The sequence below is a fragment of the Macaca fascicularis genome, chromosome 9, assembly GCF_037993035.2.
Source record: "Macaca fascicularis isolate 582-1 chromosome 9, T2T-MFA8v1.1".
Taxonomy (NCBI): Eukaryota; Metazoa; Chordata; class Mammalia; order Primates; family Cercopithecidae; genus Macaca; species Macaca fascicularis.
This window is the reverse complement of record NC_088383.1, coordinates 98497245-98518356: the sequence shown is the minus strand read 5'-3', so window position 1 is coordinate 98518356 and position 21112 is coordinate 98497245. Positions and strand designations below refer to the sequence as shown.

Sequence of the window (21112 nt, the reverse complement as noted above, 5' to 3'; positions counted from 1 at the left end):
CACTTTACTTACATTTACCAGTTGATTACAAAGGATATTATAAAGGATACAGATGAACAACCTGATGAAGAGATACCTTGATACAGTCAGGATATTTGTCCCTGCCCAAATCTCATCTTGAATTGTAATCCCCAGTGCTGAAGATGGGGCCTGATGGGAGGTGTTTGTATCCTGGAGGCAGATCCCTCATGGTTTGGTGCTGTCTTCATGACAGTGAGTTCTCGTGAGATCTGGTCATTTAAAAGTTTGTAGCACCTCCCTCCAACTCACTCTTTCCTGCTTGCTCCTGCTGCTGCCATATGATATGCCCGTGCCCCCTTCACCTTCTGCCATGATTGAAAGCTTCCTCAGGCCTCGTCAGACGCCAAGCAGATGCCAGCACCATGCTTCCTGTGAAGCCTGCAGAACCATGAACCAATTAAAACTCTTTTCTTTATAAATTACCCAGTCTCAAATGTTTCCTTATAGCAATGCAAGAATGAACTAATACATACATAGAGCAAGGCATGGATGGGCGACTACCCTCCCAGCACCTTTATGTGTTCAGCAACCTGGGAGTTCATCAAATTGCATTATTCAATAGTTTTAGAGAGCTTAATCTCTAGCCCCCACCCCTTTCCTGGAGGTTGGTGGGTGAGGTTGAAATTTCCAACCCTCTAATTATCTAATCACTTGATTTTTCTGATGTCTGGCCCTATCCTGAGTCTATCACAGGGGGCCCACCACAAGTCAACTTATTAGCATAAAGTCAGGTATGATAAAAAGAGACCATTATGAATAACAAAACGCTCCTTTTTTTCCCCCACACTCTGGGAAATTTTGAGTGTTTTAGGATCTCTGACAGGAATTGGGACAAAGACCAAAATATTTTGTTTTATACCACAGTACGTTCTGGAGCCATCCAGAGCTGTGTTCAAATGTTAGTGACACTGCCATCCACTGTGTGAACTTGCATAAACTAATGAGCCTCTATAAGCTCCAGTTCCCTAATCTGGAATATGAGGATAATAATAGTACCCAATTCACATGGCTATTGTGATATTTATAGTGTGCTGAGTATAGTATATGGCACATGAGGACTTAATACATGTTAGATAATATGACTATTATAATTTTGCTAAACTCAGCTCCATTCCTGAAATTATGTCCAATACTTGGGGTCATTCTGATTATAGCCTATCAAATTTCTAGGCAGCCATGCACCATCCCCCTCCATATCATAATTAGTAGGTGCTCAAAAAATATTAGTGCCTTAGTTCATCCTGGGTCAATATTATTCTGGTAGTCAATATTCTAATAATTCTTTTAAAACTGTGTCTTGACATGTGCCCTTTTTCCATTAGAGGTTTATTCATGTAGGGTGTGTTTCACTCCTGCACCCACAGTTATTACTGGTAGTGGCAGCTGCTGATGCTATATTTTCCCCTCTTTGTTGACCAAAATAAAACGAAAAATAAAAAAATAGACCACAAGAGTATCTTGGGTATGTGTTTGAAGAAAGTACTCCATTACGAAGAGAGAAAGAATAGTAAAGAGAAAGAGATTACTCTCATGTGGTCAATTTGAGAAAGCATAAGACCTGGGCTTGACTTCAGCTTGCCCCAGTAGAGCACTCTTTCATACGTTCCCACTGACCACAAAACCCACACCACTACCTCACTGATGCTATACCTGCTAACTCCAAGGCTTTAGTCACACAAAGAATATAGCCATTCTTCTTTGCTCTCATAATGTTTAACCATGTCTTTTACCTACAGAATTTCAGAAACTGGCTTTAGGGGATCCAAAATCAAACCAAGGTTGCAGAGTGTCCTACCTTGGAAGGAATGCTGAAAAATTGATTTAAACCCTTTTTGCTGCTGCCAGATAACCAGTTGGCCCATTACTCAATAAAGCCATGGCAACCAGCTATGCTACATACGCTACCTCTCACATGCTTTGTCCAGCCCAGCCTGCATATCTTACCCCTATTGTCAATTCCAGCACATTGTCTCATAAAAAATCCCTACCAGCTCTTTTTCAGAGAGTCACCAGAGGGTCCTTGTGCCTCTGCTGTCTCCCTTGAACTCAAGCACAAATCCCCAGATGAAAGCTTTGTCTGAGAAATCCGCATGGCCCCATGTTAATTTTCATTACATCGGGAGCCTCTGGTCTATAACAAATTATTGGAAGATTAGACAAACTGGCCTAAACCTTCTCCAGTGGTTTGTTCCAGTAAATAATTTTTCTTACACTTGATTTGCCCTATTGGGGGAGACAGGTTCAATTCATTCTTTCAATCAACAAGTTTTTATGAATTACCTACCATATTTATGATGTGAGATACACTGTAAATACCTCTTCTATATCTACTCCAACCTCAGTTAACTTCTATTCAATATTCAGAACTCAGTTTAAATACCACTTCTCTGATGAAGCTTGTATCTAGGCCAGGTCAGCCTGGTATGTACTCTCATGGCACTAGGGGGTCTTATATTTTATGCATTTTGAAGTATGCACTAATGTCTTTGCTTTTTTGGTGAGTGTGTGCTTAAGGCCTGTCTTTTCTGTAATACAGATGAGGGCAGGGGACTTTGCTTTTGCTCAGGATTGTAACTCTGGTACTTATCTTGGTACCTAAGCGAGAGGCTCTGATGAATGAGTTACCAGAATCTCACTATAACACCACTCACCAAAGTATTTTTGTTTGTGGTAAGCTCTGACTGCCTGGGGCATCTACAGAAAGTACGGTGATGAAAATCCACACCTGAAGGTAGTCTCTTGTATGAGGAAACCCCATGGTGAATCTCTGAGGAAGTTATAAACACCAATAACAAAAAAGCAAAAATGAAAAAATAAAAAAAGAAGTTCATCCTGGGTCAATATTATTCTGGCAGTCAACATTCTAATAATTATTTTAAAACTATGTCTTGACATGTGCCCTTTTTCCATGCTCACACCATCGCTATGTGGTTAAGTGGATAAAGACTTGGGCATGTTTGACTTTATTTTCACTTTAGCAAATAATTAGAATTTCTATAGTGAAAACATGCAATGACATCGTGGTACAGAGGTTTTATCAGTGTGTCTTCAGAAAGTAACAATAAATTACGAGTCTGATGTAAAGTTACTAAAAACTAAGTTACAAACCCACATTGCAGACTTCCTTCTTTAATCAAGAGGAAACTATAAACCAAAAATAAAATTCTAAGGCCCTCAGCTGACTGAACAGACCCCCCTTGGCCAAGGGGATTCAAAAAAACACCTGAAAAACTAGTTCAGGTCATGATGGGAAAGAGGGGGTGAAACATGCCTCATTATACCCTCCCCTTCCTTTTGAGTTTAGACACAACTGACCAGCACTGACATTAAAACAGGGATCTTAAGGCTGACAAGACAGAATCTTTGTAGCAATAAGATAACAGATTCCAATCTGATTCTGGTGTAACATCACATGACAGCCAGTGGGCCCTGAAGGAAATCAAGTTATTTCACCTCAAATTATATTTCTTTACCTATATTGAAATGGCCCTGCCAAGCTGTCACTTGTGGGGGAAAAATTTATATTCTGTAAAGATTCCCTTATTAGGTCTTTTCCAGAAAGTCTGACAACTTTTAAGGTTCAGTAAGAGACATTCACATCTATTCTCTCTGAAGCCTGGAGGCTTCATGTACATGATAAGACCCTTGGCTTCCACAAAGCACCCCCTTATCTTAAGTTGACATCAACTCTTGAGGCAGAGCTTAACGCTGTCAACAAACTGCCCATCAGGAAATCTTTGAATCCACTTATGACCTGGAAGCTCCTGCTTCTAGATGTTCCAATTCTCTGGGCTAAACCCATGTATACCTTGCATGTATTGATTTATGTCTTTGCCTGTAACTTCTGACTCCCTAAAATGTATAAAATGAAGCTGTACCTCAACCACCTTGGGTATATGTTCTCAGGACCTCCTGAGGCTGTGTCATGGGCAATGGTCCTTAACTTTGGCAAAATAATGCTCTAAAATTGATTGAGACTTGTCTCAAATACTTTTTGGTTTACAAAACCTTTCCCAGAATCCCCCAGGCTTTCCCTCATATTTCATTGGCCAGACAGCTCCTAAGTCAATCACAAACTTAGACCAATCAAAACTGCTCTCCTGAGTCTGGGCCCACTTTCCCAGGGAGTTTTACTGTCCATGGTCAACAAAAACTGGGACCTCTGAGCCAGGAACTAGGAACCTACTTTGAAGACAATCCCCACTGTCTGTTCCTCTTCTACTCTGCAGCCTCAGCTTCTTCACCTCTACAACGGAGGGAAATTGCATCCTTCATTGATTCCACACACACTTTTTCAGCTCCCATTTTGTGTCCAGTACTGTGTTGAGTCCTGGGGATTCAAAGATTCCTTTCTTCTTGTTTGGGTAGCTGAGACCTATCAGAAGTGCTTTGGAGGCCAGGTATTTAAATTTATACATATAAGTGTATAAATTTATCCTACTTGCTTTCTAATTCAAACTTTTAATTTAAAACACACACACAGCTAGTCAAAATGAACACATTTTGTTTGGGGATTTTGAGTGGGAGGATTTGGTTTATTGTTTGCAGGTCCTTGAGGATCCCCCTGCCAAAAAAAATTGCAATGAAACATGTTAAGTGTAGCATTAGACTGAGATACACAGAGTGATATGGCTTACACCAGAGAGGCACCCAACCCAGCCTGGGAGTGATGCAGCTCAGGATGGAATGGGGATCTGCTTAGATTTGAATGTTGAAACCACATCCCCAGCTGCACAACCTGGAAACATAGAAATCAGCCAGCCACACCTCTCCCTCACCCTCCCATTGATCAAGTCCTATAGATTCTATCCTTAAATAATTCTTGAATCCACCCAGTGCTCTTATTCCAACTGCTGTGTCCTTTACTCAGTCCCTTATCACTTCTTACCTGTTTTTTTTTCAGTAGTCTACTTGGTCTCCCTGACTAGGGATCTCCTTCCCCAATCTCCTTTCCAGGCTTCTGCTGAGGATACTCCCACAATGCAAATCTGGTAGTTTTTATACTGCCTAAAACTCTTCAATAGTTTCCCACAGCCCTCAGTTAAAAGTCCAAACTCGTTCCTATGGGATAGAAAGCTATTTGAGATTTGGGTCCCATTCAATTGAAACTACCTTTGCAAGAATTATAACAGTGAGAAAATTATGACAGTGAAAGAGATCTGATCTAACCAACCACCGTCTTGCCTTTACCCTCCAAACTGCCTTTAATCATTCCTGGGCTTGGGCCAAGCTAACTTTAGGATACATTTAGTTTATAGTTTAAATGATAGTAGCCCTTCCCCAAAACTAAACCGTCTTTTTTTGTTGTTGTTGTTGTTGTTTGGTTTTTGGTTTTTGGTTTTTGAGACGGAGTCTCGCTCTGTCGCCTAGGCTGGAGTGCAGTGGCCAGATCTCAGCTCACTGCAAGCTCCGCCTCCCGGGTTTACGCCATTCTCCTGCCTCAGCCTCCCGAGTAGCTGGGACTACAGGCGTCCGCCACCTCGCCCGGCTAGTTTTTTGTATTTTTTAGTAGAGACCGGGTTTCACTGTGTTAGCCAGGATGTTCTCGATCTCCTGCCCTCATGATCTGCCCGTCTTGGCCTCCCAAAGTGCTGGGATTACAGGCTTGAGCCACAGCGCCCCGCCCTAAACCGTCTTTATAGGTTAGGCAGATAAGAGGAGCCTGAATTCTGCTAAAAGTGTAGACATAAATGTTTACCAGTCATTATTCCAGAAGTCACAAGATTTACAACTTTCACAAATACTCCGGCAGATAACATCATATTGTAAAACCTAAGATTGGCCTTTTGAGATGTCTTTTCAGGGTTTTGCATTTTTGACAAACAGTCGCTCCACGTGACCTGCCAACCTGTCCTGTGGCCCCTCCCAGAGGCAGACTCAGCACACATGCAGCAGGACCATTTTCCACACTCCTATGATTGCATCCCCAGCCAATCAGCAGCACTCCATTCCCTGGTCTGCCAAACTATCCTTGAAAAACCACAGCCTCTGAATTTTCAGGGAGACTGATTTGAGTAATAAAACCCCAGTCTCCTGTTCAGCTGGCTCTGCGTGAATTAACTCTTTCTCTTTTGCAATTCCCCTGTCTTGATAAATCGGCTGTATCTGGGCAGCAGATAAAATGAGCTTGTTGGTTGGTTACATAAACTTTTCAGCCGTTACTACTCACCTTCTCCCTTCTCAAGCTGCTCTTCAGCCTGTGGAACTCCTGGCAGTTTCCCAAAAATGCCAGGTTGTTTCAAATGCACCCACAGAGTCTTGGCTCCTTCAGTTCTGAGTGGATTCTTTTAAACCTTCTCTCCCTATTCACCTGAAGAGAGGCCAATATTATTCAAAATTCAGTTTAAGGGTCATTTCCTCCCTGAACCCTGTTTTAGCTTCCACCTCAGCACCACTCCCCCACAATCCCCCACCCCTGACTCTGTCATTGCTCACTCTCTGGGGTCTTCTGGAGTTACCTCCCGCAGTATAGACGGCATACTTTGCTTCCTTCATTGTTTCTCCAAACCGTGATGATCATCTGCCTCAAATCCCCTGGTTTTGAAAAAGTTATTTTTTTAATTTAAAAAATGTTTATTATCATCATCGTTATCATCGTCATCACCTATTGATGAATCAGTCTATGGAACTGGACCCAGAATCTGTGCTTACAAAATATCCTGGGTTGCAAGTTACACTGCATGTTCATTTTTTGCAAAATACCTTGAGCTTTATAAGATATGCATACTTTTCTGTATGTATGTCAGTTTTAATACAAAGTTAAAAAGGAAAAATTCCCTAGGTTATTCTTACATAACACTGATGCTGGAGAATCACTGACTTTTCTCTCTCTACTGAATTGTAAGCTTTTTGAGGGCAGTGAAGCCATCTATCTTGTCTTTGTATTCCCAGCATGTTTTAGTGCCTACAACATAGTACACACAGTAAATGATTAATAAATAAATGAATAAGACCCAAGGGAGTGCGCTGGTTTGTGGGTTCCCTTCTCCCTCACTGTCTTCCAAACATTTGTTGCATGCCCCTCTTAGAGCACATGACAGCTCACGCCCCAAAGTTACACCTCCTACACACACCCCTGAATAAACCTGTGAGATGCCACCTGGCTTCTTCCCTACCATACGCTGGGTGTAACTGATCCAAGCACCCAGCCTGACAAGGGTAGGAGAAAGGAAGCAGGTGGAGGACGTTCTGTCCCAGTACCAGTACTTTTGCCCTGCCTGGGTCTGAGCCACCTGGCTCAGGCCTTCCTCAGCAGGCCTGGGAATCAAGCTGAAAAAATATGTCCTTGGAGATATTGCAATGCTAAAGCTTCTATTTGCATCTCTGATGTAAGTTGCCTCCTAAGCCACTCAGTTCAATTACGTGGGAATTTGAAAATGATATATTTGAATATTTAGGAGTGACTGGTGATTTTTAGCAAATTTACAGTAGAAAGTGAGGGGGACTCTGTGTGAAATATCATCTAAGTCAGGGTTGTCCAATCTTTTGGCTTCCATTGGTCACATTGGAAGAGGAAGAACTGTCTTGGGCCACACACAAAATACACTAACACTAATGATAGCTAATGAGCTAACTAAAAAAAAAGTTGCAAAAATAAATCTCATGTTTATGAATTTGTGTTGGGCCGTATTGAAAGCCGTCCTGAGCCGCATGCAGCCTGTGGGCCACGGGCTAGACGAGCTTGATATAAGTCATTTATCCAATCACAAATTATTACCAAGTGCCTTCTAGGGACAGAGTGATGAACAAGTCATCTGCCTTAAAGACGCTTACAGTGAAGTGGGGTGAGATGGGCAATCAAATAATAATAACGTCTAACTTTTCCTAGCACTTACAATGTACTGGACACTTTACATATGTTAACCTTAAATAATGAGATTTAGAGAATATGATTAACTATGAAGTTTGAGTGCAAAGCTTGAGGATAGCCACCTGGAAACACTAACTCCAAATGAGTGGGATCAGTGCTCCAAAGTGGAGAAGTTAAGATTTCACTTATACCGGCAGAGATGGAGAAGTTCCAGCAGAATTACATTCAACATACAAAACCAATGCATATGCCACAGCGATTTGATTGGTTACAGACTGCTGCATTCCAAGGAAGATTATTACTCTGTGAGGAGAGGCAATGATCCAAGGGATTCATATCTCTGGCCATGCTTGGTCTTCCTAATTATTTACAAGGAAAAAAGGCAAGGCCAGGCATGGTGGCTCATTCCTATAATTCAATACTTTGGGAGGCCAAGGTGGGAGGATAACTTGAGCCCAGGAGTTGGAGGTTACAGACTGTGCCACTATGCTCCAGCCTGGGTGAAGGAGTGAGACCCTGTCTCAAAAAAAAAAAAAAAAAAAAAAAAAAAGCAGAAGTTGTAGCTGCATAGCCACATTTCTCTCAAGTCTCACAATAAAGTTCCAACAGCTTGAAGTTTGAATTATTTAATTTTACACATGTGTTACGCATTTCATCAGTCTAACAACTCAGTGGTGTCCTATTACTCTTAAGTTACAAATGAGGGAACAGATGCATTGTATAGTTACAAACTGATAAGGAGTCATAAAGGGAGTACAAGGAGTAGGAAGAGGATATGGCAGGGAAACCTAACGTAGCCCTAAGGGTGAGGGAACATTCTCTAAATATGAGAAGTTAAACAGGAGATCTAAAGTTGGAGTCTAGTAGACAAAAGAGGTCTTAGAGAAGAGACCTGCAGGCAGTGGAAACAGTAGAATGTTGTTTAAGGAATTGAAGGCAGCACAGGGAGCCCCTGATGAGACAGGAGAGGTAGGGAGGGGCCAGATCACCTGGGGTTTTTTTTTTTGTCTGCCTTTAAATAGCATAAGGTTAGGGAAGCCAAGAGAGTTGAGATTGAGGGTTTAGTTCCACCTTTGCTCTTAATCTCAGCCATCTATCTGCAGCTCAGTTTCCTGATGTGAAAAAAGTGTGCAAGAGTGGATGGACCAGAGTGCTCCAGTGGCCCCCATGGTTCTGAAGCTCTGATTCTAGGTGAGGCTCTGCTGGAAGGAATTGCCAGATGCAAGCCCTAGATGCTGCTGAATGCACTGAAACCCAGGGGCCCAGCAACCCAGTAGCCAGCCAGCACTTGCCAGACTCTAACTCCTCTGTAGATTAATTGCAAATCATGGAGAATATCACAAAATAAATCACACAATAAATACGGCTGTAAGCATGGTTTGTTCCCCTCCGTCGAAACAAAGGGCGAACAGCATAATAAGGAAAACTAGCTTTCTGAGCATTTACTATGTGCCAGGATTGTACCAGGTACTTTTAGTAGGTTTTCTCACAACAGCCTCCTGTTATGGATAGGAAAGTGAGGCCTCAAGAGATTGCATAACTTTGGGAAGGTACTCACCACTCAAATTAGTCCTGCATACTGAGCATGGACAGTCCCGTTTCCTATTGCCAGAAGTGTTACCTTGAGCAATAACGTTATCTGTGTTTGCTCAGTGGCCGAGTTGTAATTTGAACCCACTGCTGACTCCAAAGCTCATGGTGTTGGTCACCACGTGATGCCTTCTTAGAAGAGGCAACTCCTTACTCTATAAATAACATGACATTGTCTTTTGAAGTCCTTCCTGGGTGAGGAAAGTGCTTTTTATAGCATGGAATTGCTCCTGTTTATTTGGTCTCTTTCAGCACCGATTAATCCTGCCTACAGTTTTGTCCTTCACTGTCCTTACACTGTATTCCTAGGTTTCCTCCCTGCAAAAGACAACTCCATGAAACCACATGGTGTTTGTGTGTGTGTGTGCCAGCAAAGAAATTTCACTCCCCTCCCTCCCCAAGTCTGCCTACTTTTCTATAAATAATTGTTCTCCTCCCGCCCCTCAGGCCTCTAAGTAGTTTGGTCACTTAACCAAACGCACAGGCACACACGCGCGCGCGCGTAAGCACACACTCACAAAGCGGGGAGGATAACGTGAATGACCTTGCAAAGGTATCTTGCCCACTGGGGACAGGATTAGCAAACCTGAAACCTCTGCAAATATTTGTCTTCCTCCCGTATTCCTCCTGAAGCGGTTCGCTCCTCTCGCTGTCTCTCCCAGACCCCTCTCGTTTTCACTCCGCCATACAAAGCCCAACCCGCCCATCTCCTCTCTGCAAGCCCAGAGAACTTGATTCCCCATGTTGAAACTCGTCGGTGGCGGTGGCGGGCAGGACTGGGCATGCTCAGTGGCGGGGACCAGTCTGGGAGGCGAGGAAGCCGCGTTTGAAGTCGCGCGGCCCGGGGATCGGGGGAAGGCGGGCGGCGGGAGCCCCGGCTGGGGGTGCGCGGGGATCCCCGATTCCGAGCCCTGGGCTGGCGTGCTCCAGGCCGGCGTCGTGGGGCCGGCGCGCGGGGGGCAGGGCGCGGAGGAGGTGGGGGAGTCGGCAGGAGGAGGGGAGGAGCGCCGGGTTCGCCATCCCCAGGCGCCGGCTCTGCGGCTGCCGAATCGGAAGCCGCAGGGAGGATCCGGGGAAATAAAGACGCCCGAGAATGACCTCCAGCGAGGCCGCCTGAGCCGGGGCCCGCGCGCAGCCCCGCCAGCACCCGGCATGGGCGACCGCGGCGGGCAGCCGGAGCGCTCGGCCCCGCAATCCCCTGGGGCCCCCGTGGGCACCAGCGCCGCCGCTGTGAACGGGCTGCTGCACAACGGCTTCCATCCGCCGCCAGTCCAGCCGCCGCTCGTCTGCAGCCGGGGTCCCGTGGGCGGCAACGACGCAGTGCCCCAGCGCCTCCCGCTCCTACCGGAGCTCCAGCCGCAGCCACTGCTCCCTCAGCATGATTCCCCGGCCAAGAAATGCCGGCTGCGGAGGAGGATGGACTCGGGGAGAAAGAACAGGCCGCGTAAGTCCCGCTGGGAGGGGAGCGCGGGCGCAAGGCAGACGCAGCGTGCGGGGCCCGGGACTGGGAGCGGCTGGATCAGACGCCGCAGCACGTCCCGTGCGCCCCCGCGTCTGCGGTCGAGGGACTGCACAGAGTGGGTTCCTGGGACTCATTCTTTTCCCAGGGGGCATCAAGCACTACAGGTCGTTGCCTGAGCCTGCCTTTTGCTCGCTTCTATCCGTAGAATGGGGCGATTGGACATGGAGCTTGAGCGGGTCCCTAGGTCAAGGATCTATAATAGGCGAACGCTCTCTGTCCGCCCTTCTAACTGGTGGCTGGGAAAAGCATGTGTGTGAACGTTTGCTGGGGTCCAGGAGTGAGGATAAAGTGGGCAGCACACCGAGGGTGCCCTCTCCTTTCTCACCCCTCTCGCTTCTTTGAGCGCGTCCTGCTGGGGTTGCCTGCCCTTTGAATCACAGAGTAGCCGGCAGCGTCTCGGGTCTATTGGAAAGCGCAAGTCTGGAGGCGTGGAGTTTAACAACCCCCAAAAATCACAGCCTATTAGACGCTGTTTCTTCACAGCCAATGACAGGGTTTTTTGGGAGGGACACACCTACTGATACCATGTGGGCCGGAACTATGTGGACCAATGAAGATTGGAGGTGGATTTTTTTTTTCAAAGGGAGGAGGTTGAGTTGAGGGTTTGTAATTGTAATGTACACCGGAGAAAGCCGAAGTGCATTATTTCACAATCTAAAGCTTGTATATATAATGGTAGTTTGTAAAGTGTACCTTCCCCACAGGACGTTGTGGGATGTAAATTTGTAGGTCGAGTTTACAGCTGGTTTTTCTTAGCTGAACCTCATTCAACTGGTTACTTCTTTGTGGGTATCTTTAACGAAGCTTATAAATGGCAAAAATCAAAGTAAGTACAGTAAATGCTAATAAATGACTGCATTTGAGCACACACCTTTTGCATAGAGGTTATGCTGTTCGATATAGGGAAATTGTTAAGTAGGTTTTGGATTTCTGTAAAAGTTTAATGTTTGGCAAATAACACCTTCACTTTTCCCTGTTTCTATGTCTTTTTGACTCTTAACTTTTCTGCATTGGATTAAGGTTTCTAAGACCTTGGAAAGGACTTTGACATGACTGTGGGTGACTCTGGTACTTGTATCTTGTGGGTTCGAAATGTTAAGTTTGTAGGTTAAGATTTTGTGTGGAACTTTGAAGCCAAACAGCAGATTTGGCTAAGGTTGTAAGGTGTAAGGTTGTAATCTAGCACCTGAATTTTTATTTGCTTTTGTTTTTGATACTTGTTAGAAAATGACTTTCATTCGTATTAATATTTTAAAAGTCAGGACTTAATATTGATTACCTGTGGTTTATAAACCTGTTTTACTTATTTTGAAGCTACATTTCAGTTATTTCTCTGCTCTACATTGACAGATTGTACTAGAGTTTGCAATGAAAATAGCTAAAATATAATGAAAGGGAGCTTCTAACTTAATCTTCTATGTTTAATTGAGGATATAACAACTCTTGAAATAACTTCTGAGGAATTTAAAATACACCTTCTAAGAATACCTTGAAGACAGAGAAAAACTAACCTGAGCCTTAACTTGTGCTTGCAAACCCACAGAAATTATTTTAAAATACAAGAAAGTGTAACTATCTGCCTGTGTGCTTTGTGTCAGAAATTAAAGTGGTTTATATTTCTTACAAAATAAAAATCCTAGTTGTTTTAAGTTTCATGAACATGATTGTTACTTATAATTTTTTAAAAATGGTTTGTTAAAATTGGATTTACATTATTTACCATGTTTTCTTCTCTCAGATTTGAACAACCATTTCTAAAATAAATTTTACATGTTCCGAGGAGTCAAATCTGGCCTTTCACTACCAAAATTTCTTAGTTAAAAATGGCTTAACTTAATATCTTTGTGCCTTGCCTATTGACATTCACATATCTTTATAAAAAGAATATTGTCCAATCAGTTGATATTTAGTTACTCTAAGAGGAAGTAGTTACTCTAAGAGGAACATTTACGCACTCTGTGAGTATTTACATACTCTAAGCTTATTCCTATTTGCTGATGACTGACAGATTTTACAGGAATAATTTTTGCAAAGAGTAGTTGGGTGCTTTAAATGCAAACTTTAGTGTGTGCCAGTGGCGAAGCATCAACTAGACAAATAATTATTTCCTCCTGGTCAGTTACAACAATTTGGCCTCTGTCCAAACAAGATGTATGTTAAGACAGCCAGTGTTAACACTTGTAAAGGCATCTGGAATACATATGTGGATAGGTGTGTTTCTATTTTGTAATATTCTGGCAAAGGACAATACACATTAAAATACTTCATGTTTGAAAATGATGGATGGAATAAAACAGATCAGTATTTTTAGATTATTTAACAAATTTTAATCTGACTTCTCAGTGCCGAGACTATTCACCATCCTGCAATCTAAAAATCAGACCAGTGGCAGGTTAATTTTGCTAAACCAGGAAAGGAGAATGTTGTCCACTCTTTTCATCTAAAGTGCCATCACCTCACTCTACTTGTCCTTGAAAGGCTTTTCTTAGACTACTTAATATCAGGCTTCCTTAGGTACTTTACCCATCTCTGCTACTTAGCAGCAGTGTGATCTTAACCAAGTTACTAGGTCAAATCTTGAACTGCTGGAGCTAGGCTAGGTGATCTCCAAGTGCTGTTTCCTGTACCTTCAGAATTCTATGACACTTCAGAGCTGACAGTTCCTCCTACTAGATGACACTAGTTATCTGCTCTGCCATTGACTTAACATTTAATTATAAATGGATTTTTTTGCCTTGTGCTAATTTTTTGTTTGTTCGTTTGTTTTGTTTTGTTTTTGAGACGGAGTCTCGCTCCATTGCCTAGGCTGGAATGCAGTGGCACCATCTTGGCTCACTGCAAGCTCCGCCTCCCGGCTTCACGCCATTCTCCTGCCTCAGCCTCCGGAGTAGCTGAGACAACAGGCGCCCACCACCACGCCCAGCTAATATTTTGTATTTTTAGTAGAGACGGGATTTCACCGTGTTAGCCAAGATGGTCTCTTCTCCTGACCTTGTGATCCGCCCACCTTGGCCTCCCAAAGTGCTGGGATTACAGGCTGGAGCCACCGCGCCCAGCCGCCTTTTGCTGATTTTATCATGTGTGTTCTATGTGTTACTTGTCTCCCCAATTAAATTGAATGTCTGATTATAGACAATACATTTTTCTCATATGCCTTGCACCTTGGGTACAGGAGTATATGACTGATGTCACAGAAAAAAAGGTACAAGTAACCCTATCACTACCTCATTGAGGAAGCCATCTCCACCTCCACAACAGACTTTGATAAAAGTCCTTCAGTGGAGTTTCTTTGAGGTATCAGTAGGGAGATCCCTTTGATCTGCTCCTTGGTGCGCTGATTCTCTGAAGCACAATTAAGTAGCACCTCATAGGGTCACCTCATTTAACAAATATTTTGAAACTAATGCTGAGGTGCTGTGAATGCTAATGTGTTGTAAATGGTATGCTCATTCAAGGGCTTGAATCCCAGCTGGATGATCTTAGCCAGTTACTTTACCTGTATGTTTCAGTTTCCTATCAACAAAATGGAGATAATCTTACTACCTTGTGGGGCTGCTATGAGGATTAAATGAGATAATATATATAAAGAATCCTGTTTGGCACGTAGAACTTATTGATAAATGGCAGCTCTCATCATCACTGTCACACTACACATTGCCCACCATTAATCCATAGGACAAGGCATTTGAGCTGGCACATACAACCTCAGGCTGACTTTCTTCATTTTAGAAAACTACAGGCCAGGTTCAGTGGCTCATGCCTATAATCCCAGTACTTTGGGAGGCCAAGGGAGGAGGATCTCTTGAGCCCAGAGGTTCAAGACCAGACTGGACAACATAGGGAGACCCTATCTCTACAAAAACTAAAAGTAAAAAAGTTTAGCCGAGCATGATGACATGTGCCTGTGGTACCAGCCACTCAGGAGGCTGGGGCAGGAGGGTTGCTTGAGTTTCCAAGGTCGAGGCTGCAGTGAGCCATGATTGTGCCACTGCATTCCAGCCTGGAACACAAAGCAAGACCCTGTCTCTGAATAAATAAACAAACAAACAAATACAGGCTTAGAATAAGAAAGATCAAAGAGTTGTATTTGATCAGCTATAATACTATTCCTATCCCACAATTCTTTTTTTCTTTTCCTTTTTTTCCTTCCTTTCTCTCTTTTTTTTTTTTTTTTTTTTTTTTTGGTCTTTTGGTCTTTTTCCCCCAATATAGCTAAAAATATTGGATAGCACAAAAAATGTAGGAACAAAGCAGGAAAAAGTACTTGTGATCCCACCACTTAGAGAAAGCAGCTGTTTAAAATGTACCATATATTAATGATAATTTTGGATCATACTAACATAACTTTTTTATTAAAAATTTTAGTATAAGCATTTTCTTATGGCATCTAAACATCATCCTTAATGGTTGATTATATTTCTGATATTCCATTATATAGATATTCCAAAATCTATTTAACCTATCTTTTGCAGCTTTAGGCTACACACAGGGTCTTTATATCACAAAGCACACACACACAAACACAAACTTTGACTCACTAATTCAAACATTGTAGTCTTGATTAGAACTTGGAGTATTTTTGCTGTATTAGAAAGCAGAAGTATGGCAGCGACAACTTTTTACATAACTCTTATTCCCTAAGGTTATTTTCAATAATATTGGTGAATATATACTTTTTAGAGGAGGAACAGAAATGACACAAAGTGGTATATAGATGTTGTCTTGAAAACCTGGATATTTTAGACACCAAGGACACTGTTTTAGAAAAGCCATAACACTAGTGGAGACAGGAGAAGAATGTAAAGGAAATAATTGAGTCACTGACCACTACACTGCAGAAAGGCAAACATGTGAGTATCATCTGAAGGGCTCAAGGACATGTGCTACCTTATTCCGTCTCATCCCAGTGTGTGGCAACAGGCAGGAATAATGAGTAGATGAATGCAGTCAGCCTTCTGGTCGGAGGTTCTGACTTCTCAAATCATCCAGATAGCAGAAAATGAGAGTTAATTATGCACGTAGCATACTGGTGGGTACAGACTGAAAAACCCCAAATCTGTTACCAGTTTTAGCCATCACTGTGAAAGTATAAGGCTTTAAGTTCCTAAATATTGGGATGTTTAGCTTTGGCACTTGGACTTTACATTACCCTTGAATCAGGCTAATTAGAAAAACCAGTATAATAAAGATAAATAAGGAAAATTGGTTGTATCTGCATAGAGTATGGATGCATACAGTATTTTTAACAATTAATTTTAACATAATCAATACTTCTACATGAATGAGAGACATTGCAACTTAAAACACAAAAGACTAAAATGGAAAGCAGGAGCACATTCTAGTATTGCTACCTTCTAGGGCGTGGTCAAATTCCCAAGTTTGTCAATTAAGCTGTGAATTGTACAATACACATTTGAACTGTTGCATAATAATTTAAGGCCCCAGTGTCCAGTGTCCAACTGGTTAAGGATCAGGATTCTATTAAACATAAGAACACTGCTTTTCCTCCAAAAGACCAATAAGTGAATTTCAACATTAATATAATACAAAGCATATTTTATTTGGCATGGTGACCAAAGACACAAACAGTGTTGTTGCTTCTTGACATGTGAGACATTTAACAAGTGACTAAAACAAAACCTATCACAGTTTTGGAGACAGAATAAGTAGGGGAAACAAAGGAGTATTGGTTTTAACTGACAAGCTGTTTTGTGTGTGTGTGATAGCCTGCGTTTTAATATTTTGTGTGTGTATATGTTAAGTATGAACCAATTATCATGAAAATTAATCAGGGTTTGACTTCTAATATATTTAATTACATATGCTTTAGGTTTAATAGGTAAGCCAGTATTCATCTTGGAACCTTGGAATGACAAGTATTTAGTGTAACCACTGTGGCGTACAGAATTTCTAAGTAGACCTTTTCTCTAGATAGTACAGCTGTCAAGCTTGGTACCTCATTACTTAATTTATGACACCTTTTAAATGCCTGGAGTTGTTGGGTAATTGTGTGTGTGTGTGTGTGTGTGTGTGTGTGTGTGTGTGTGTGTGTATGTGTATGTGTATTCTCTCCTTGAGAGTATATTTGAGAGTAGCAGATGATTCAAAGGGGCAAAGAAATATTATTTTTAAAGAGAATTACATCAAAATAATGACCTCGACCTCTAGCAGATTTCTCTATAGTTAGGAAAGAAAGTGGAAAAAGTCATGACAGTAGCTTCGATTTACACAGTAATGAGAGTAGCTATTATTGAGTGACATCTCTGTGTCCGTTCTGTATGTGCTTTTACAAAAGCATGCAATTCCCACTCCTGCTCTCTATTTTAAAGATGGGCAAAGAGAGGCTCAAAAGAGCAAAGCAACCTGTCCAAAGACCTGTAATCAGTGAATGACAGGGCCAAAACTGTAACCCAAGTCTATCTTCCTTGCCAACTGGCTTTGTTTTCTACCACAATAAGCCTATTATTTATGTTGGGGAAAGGATATGTGTTCTGTCAAACTTTCGGAAAAGATAGGTGCATGTAATCTGTACACCTCTGGCAAAAAGCTCATCCATGTGTCTGTGGAGGTAACAGTAGCCAACATTGAGGAGCACTTACTATGTGCTAGGCACTAAGTTAGACATATAGATTCTCTCATCAAATACTTCCAGCAGCCTGTGAGATAGGTGCTGTCATTATCTTCCTTCTACAAATGAGGAAACTGAGGGCTCAGGACTCAGGGTAAAACTATTTGAGTTAAGATTTTGACTCTCCTGGGCAGGGCCCTGGTGGGTTCCATGAAGCAAGTATGGGTTGGGTTCTGTGGTGTAAAGAGCTTTGTTGCCACCAGACCTGGATTCAGATCCTCATTTCCTGCTTACTAGCAGTGAAGCCTTAGGTGAGATTCTTAACTTCATCAAGGCTCACTGTTGAATAGAGATAATGGTGGCCATCTTATCAGCTGTAGTAAGAACCAAATGTGGAAAATGGATATCAAGTGTAGTACCATGCCTGGACCCTAGTACATGCGTAGTAAAAGATATCTTACTATTTATCATGGTTTGAATGTGTCCCCTAGAACCCATGTGTTGGAAATGTAATCTCCAATGCAACAGTGTTAGACGGTGGGGCGTAATGGGGGATGTTTAGGTCATGAGGGCTCCACCCTCATGTATGGGTTAATGCCAATTGTAAAAGGACTTGAGGCTGCAAGTTCAATCTCTTGCTCTTTCTCAAGCATGCTCTTTTACCTTTCTGCCATGGGATGATGCAGCAAGAAGGCCCTCACCAGATGCAATCCCTCGATCTTGGACTTCTCAGCCTCCAGAACTGTAAGCCAAATAAATTTCTGTTCATTATTAATTACCCAGTCACAGGTATTCTGTTATAGCAACACAAACTGGACTAAGACAGAAAACTGGTACTGAGAATTAGGGCTGCTGCTATAACAAATACCTGAAAATGTAAAAGCGGTTTTGGAACTGGGTAACAGGTAGAGACTGGAAGAATGTGGGGAAGCAGGCTATGAAAAACCTGTGTTGCTATGAACAGAGCATTAAATGTGGTTCTGGTGAAGGCTGAGAAGAGGAGAGCTGTAGTAAAAGTCTAAATCTGCTTAGAGATTAATTATGTGATAGTGATGAGAATGTTGGTACAAATAAGAACAAAAAAGGCAATTCTGATGAGCTCTCAGATGGAAAAGTGGAATAAGGTATTGGAAACTGGAGTAAAAACCAGCCTTGTTATGAAGTGGCAAAGAATTTGACTGAATTGTGTCTGTACCCTAGGGCTTTACGGAAGGCAGAATGTAAGAGCAATAAACTACGATATTTGATGGAAGAAATTTCTAAGCAAAATATTAACTGCATACAGGAAAAGAGAAGAGAGAAATGATTTAAAGATAAAATTTATAATTAAAAAGGAAACAGAATTTAGGGATTTGAAGGATTCTCATCCTGGCCATGTGGTAGAGAATGAAAGAACATTTTCAGGAAAGAAGACCAAGGGTGTGGGCAAGCAACCAATTGATAAGGACATCAGTAGGGATAGAAGGAAACCAGAGGCTGTTCATTAGTACAATGGAAGAATGACTCTGAAGGCATTTTGGAAATGACTGATGCTGTTCCTCCCATCACAGGCACACGGTGCCATGACCTCGAAGAAGGAAGTACAGTTATGTCCCACATATAGACCTTTTCACCAAGGAAGGAACACGTATATACAAAGGTAGTCCTATAAGATTATAACGGAGCTGAAAAATTCTTATTGCTCATTGGTATCATAACCATTGTAACATCATAACTCAATGTGTTGCTCATCTGTTTTTGGTGATGATGGTATAAACCTACTGGCTGCCAGTCATATAAAAATATAGCACATTCAATTATGTATAATACATAATACCTTCCAGTGAGACAAGATGTGGAGGTGGAATACAGTGAAATTGATGACCCTGACTCTGTGTAGACCTAGGTTAATGTGTGTGTTTGTGTCTTTGTTTTTAACAAATAAAGTTTAAACAGTAAAAAAAATAAAAATAAAAAATTTTTAAAATACAAAAAAGCTTATAGAATTAGAATATAAAGAAAATATTTTTGTACACCTATGCAATGTGTTTGTGTTTTAAGCCAAGTGTTATTACAAAAGAGTAAAAAAATTTTAGAAATTAGAAAGTTTATAAAGTAAAAATATTATAGTAAGCTAAATATAATTGATTACAGAAGAAATACATTTCTTTTTATAAATTTAGTGTAGCCTAAGTGAACAATGTTTGTAAAGTCTACAGTGTGTACAGTGATGTCCTAGGCCTTCACATTTACTCACCACTCACTCACCCAGAGCAACTTTCAGTCCTGGAAGTTCCTGTATGTGCCCTATACAGGTACACCACTTTTTGTCTTTTATACTGTATTTTTACTGTCCCTTTTCTACATTTAGATCTGTTTAGATACACAAATACTAACCATTGTTACAATTGCCTACAATACTCAGCACAGTAACATGCTGTACAGGTTTACAGCTTGGGAGCAATAGGGTTTACCATATAGCCTAGGTCTGTAGGAGGCTATACCATCTAGGGTTGTGTAAGTACACTCTATGCTGTTTGCACAATGACAACATTGCCTAATGACACTTCTTTTCTCTGAAAATATCCCTGTCATTAAGTGACGTATGACTGTATATCAAAAGAGAGACCTAGTGTGCCCTCTGGATCGTGGAGTTCACTGCTCAGGGCTGCCTGAAGTCTCTGCTCTCCACATTTCAGTACAGTGCTTCTTGCTCACCCCACCCATGGCTCAAGGGTGCTCTGGTGTGGCTCAGGCCACAGCTTTGGAATGTGCAGGCAGCAAATCTTGGGCATCCATGTGGTGTTAAGTCTACAGACATGTGGAATACAAGAATTGTGGAGGCAGGCAGAGTGCAGTGGTTCACGCCTATAATCCCAGCACTTTGGGAGGTCAAGGCAGGCGGATCACAAGGTCGGGAGATGGAGACCATCCTGGCTAACACGGTGAAACCCCATCTCTACTAAAAATACAAAAAATTAGCTGGGTGTGGTGGCATGCACCTGTAGTCCCAGCTACTCAGGAGGCTGAGGCACAAGAATCGCTTGAACCCGGGAAGTGGAGGTTGCAGTCAGCCAAGATTGCGCCACCGCACTCCAGCCTAGGCAACAGAGCAACACTCCATCTCAAAAAAAAAAAAAAAAAAAAGAATTGTGGAGCCATGGCTTTCTCCAGCTAGATTTCAAAGGATATCATAGACAGCCTCGTGGCCCAGGCAGACACGTGTTGCAGGGGTGGAGCCACCCAGAGAGCCCCTACTAGGGCAATGTGCAGCATAACCTGGGGTCAGAGCTACCGCAGATAGTCTCCTAGAGCAATGCCTAGTAAAGCCTAAGGAGTGGGCTCACACCAACACTCCAGAACTCCAGAACTACCAGCGTGAAACACCAACCAGGAGAGCCACAGGCATCTGACACCAGCCTGTGAGAGTCGCTGCATGGGTAGCACCAAGCAAAGCTATAAGGGTAGGCCTGCCTACCTGAGGCCTTGGGAGCCCAACTGCCACTCCAGTGTTCCCAGATGGTAGGATGTGGAGTCAAGGAAGATTATTCTGGAGCCTTAAGATTTAGTGTTGTTTGCCCTGTTACGTTTTGGATTGACTTAAGACTATCCCTTTCTTCTT

General features: G+C 42.4%; 1 protein-coding gene across 19 annotated transcripts in view; it reads left to right on the top strand.

Moving 5' to 3' along the window:
* The window catches only part of PANK1 (pantothenate kinase 1), a 119572-nt gene that overhangs the window by 47054 nt on the left and 51406 nt on the right, over positions 1-21112 (top strand). For 3 of the 19 annotated variants that reach the window (XR_012417924.1, XM_005565922.4, XM_074002173.1), the window contains exon 1: positions 10527-10865. The exons of 10 other annotated variants lie outside the window; for them this stretch is intronic. Coding sequence is in view for 5 of the 9 variants with exons in the window: in XM_005565922.4 (XP_005565979.3) it covers positions 10574-10865 (292 nt within the window). In the remaining 4 variants the exon portion in view is untranslated. Of the gene's footprint in view, positions 1-9866; positions 9975-10154; positions 10866-11549; positions 11770-18161; positions 18256-21112 lie in introns of those variants that run through there. 6 more of the 19 variants (XM_074002176.1, XM_065521127.1, XM_074002181.1 and 3 more) reach the window with 4 other exon arrangements.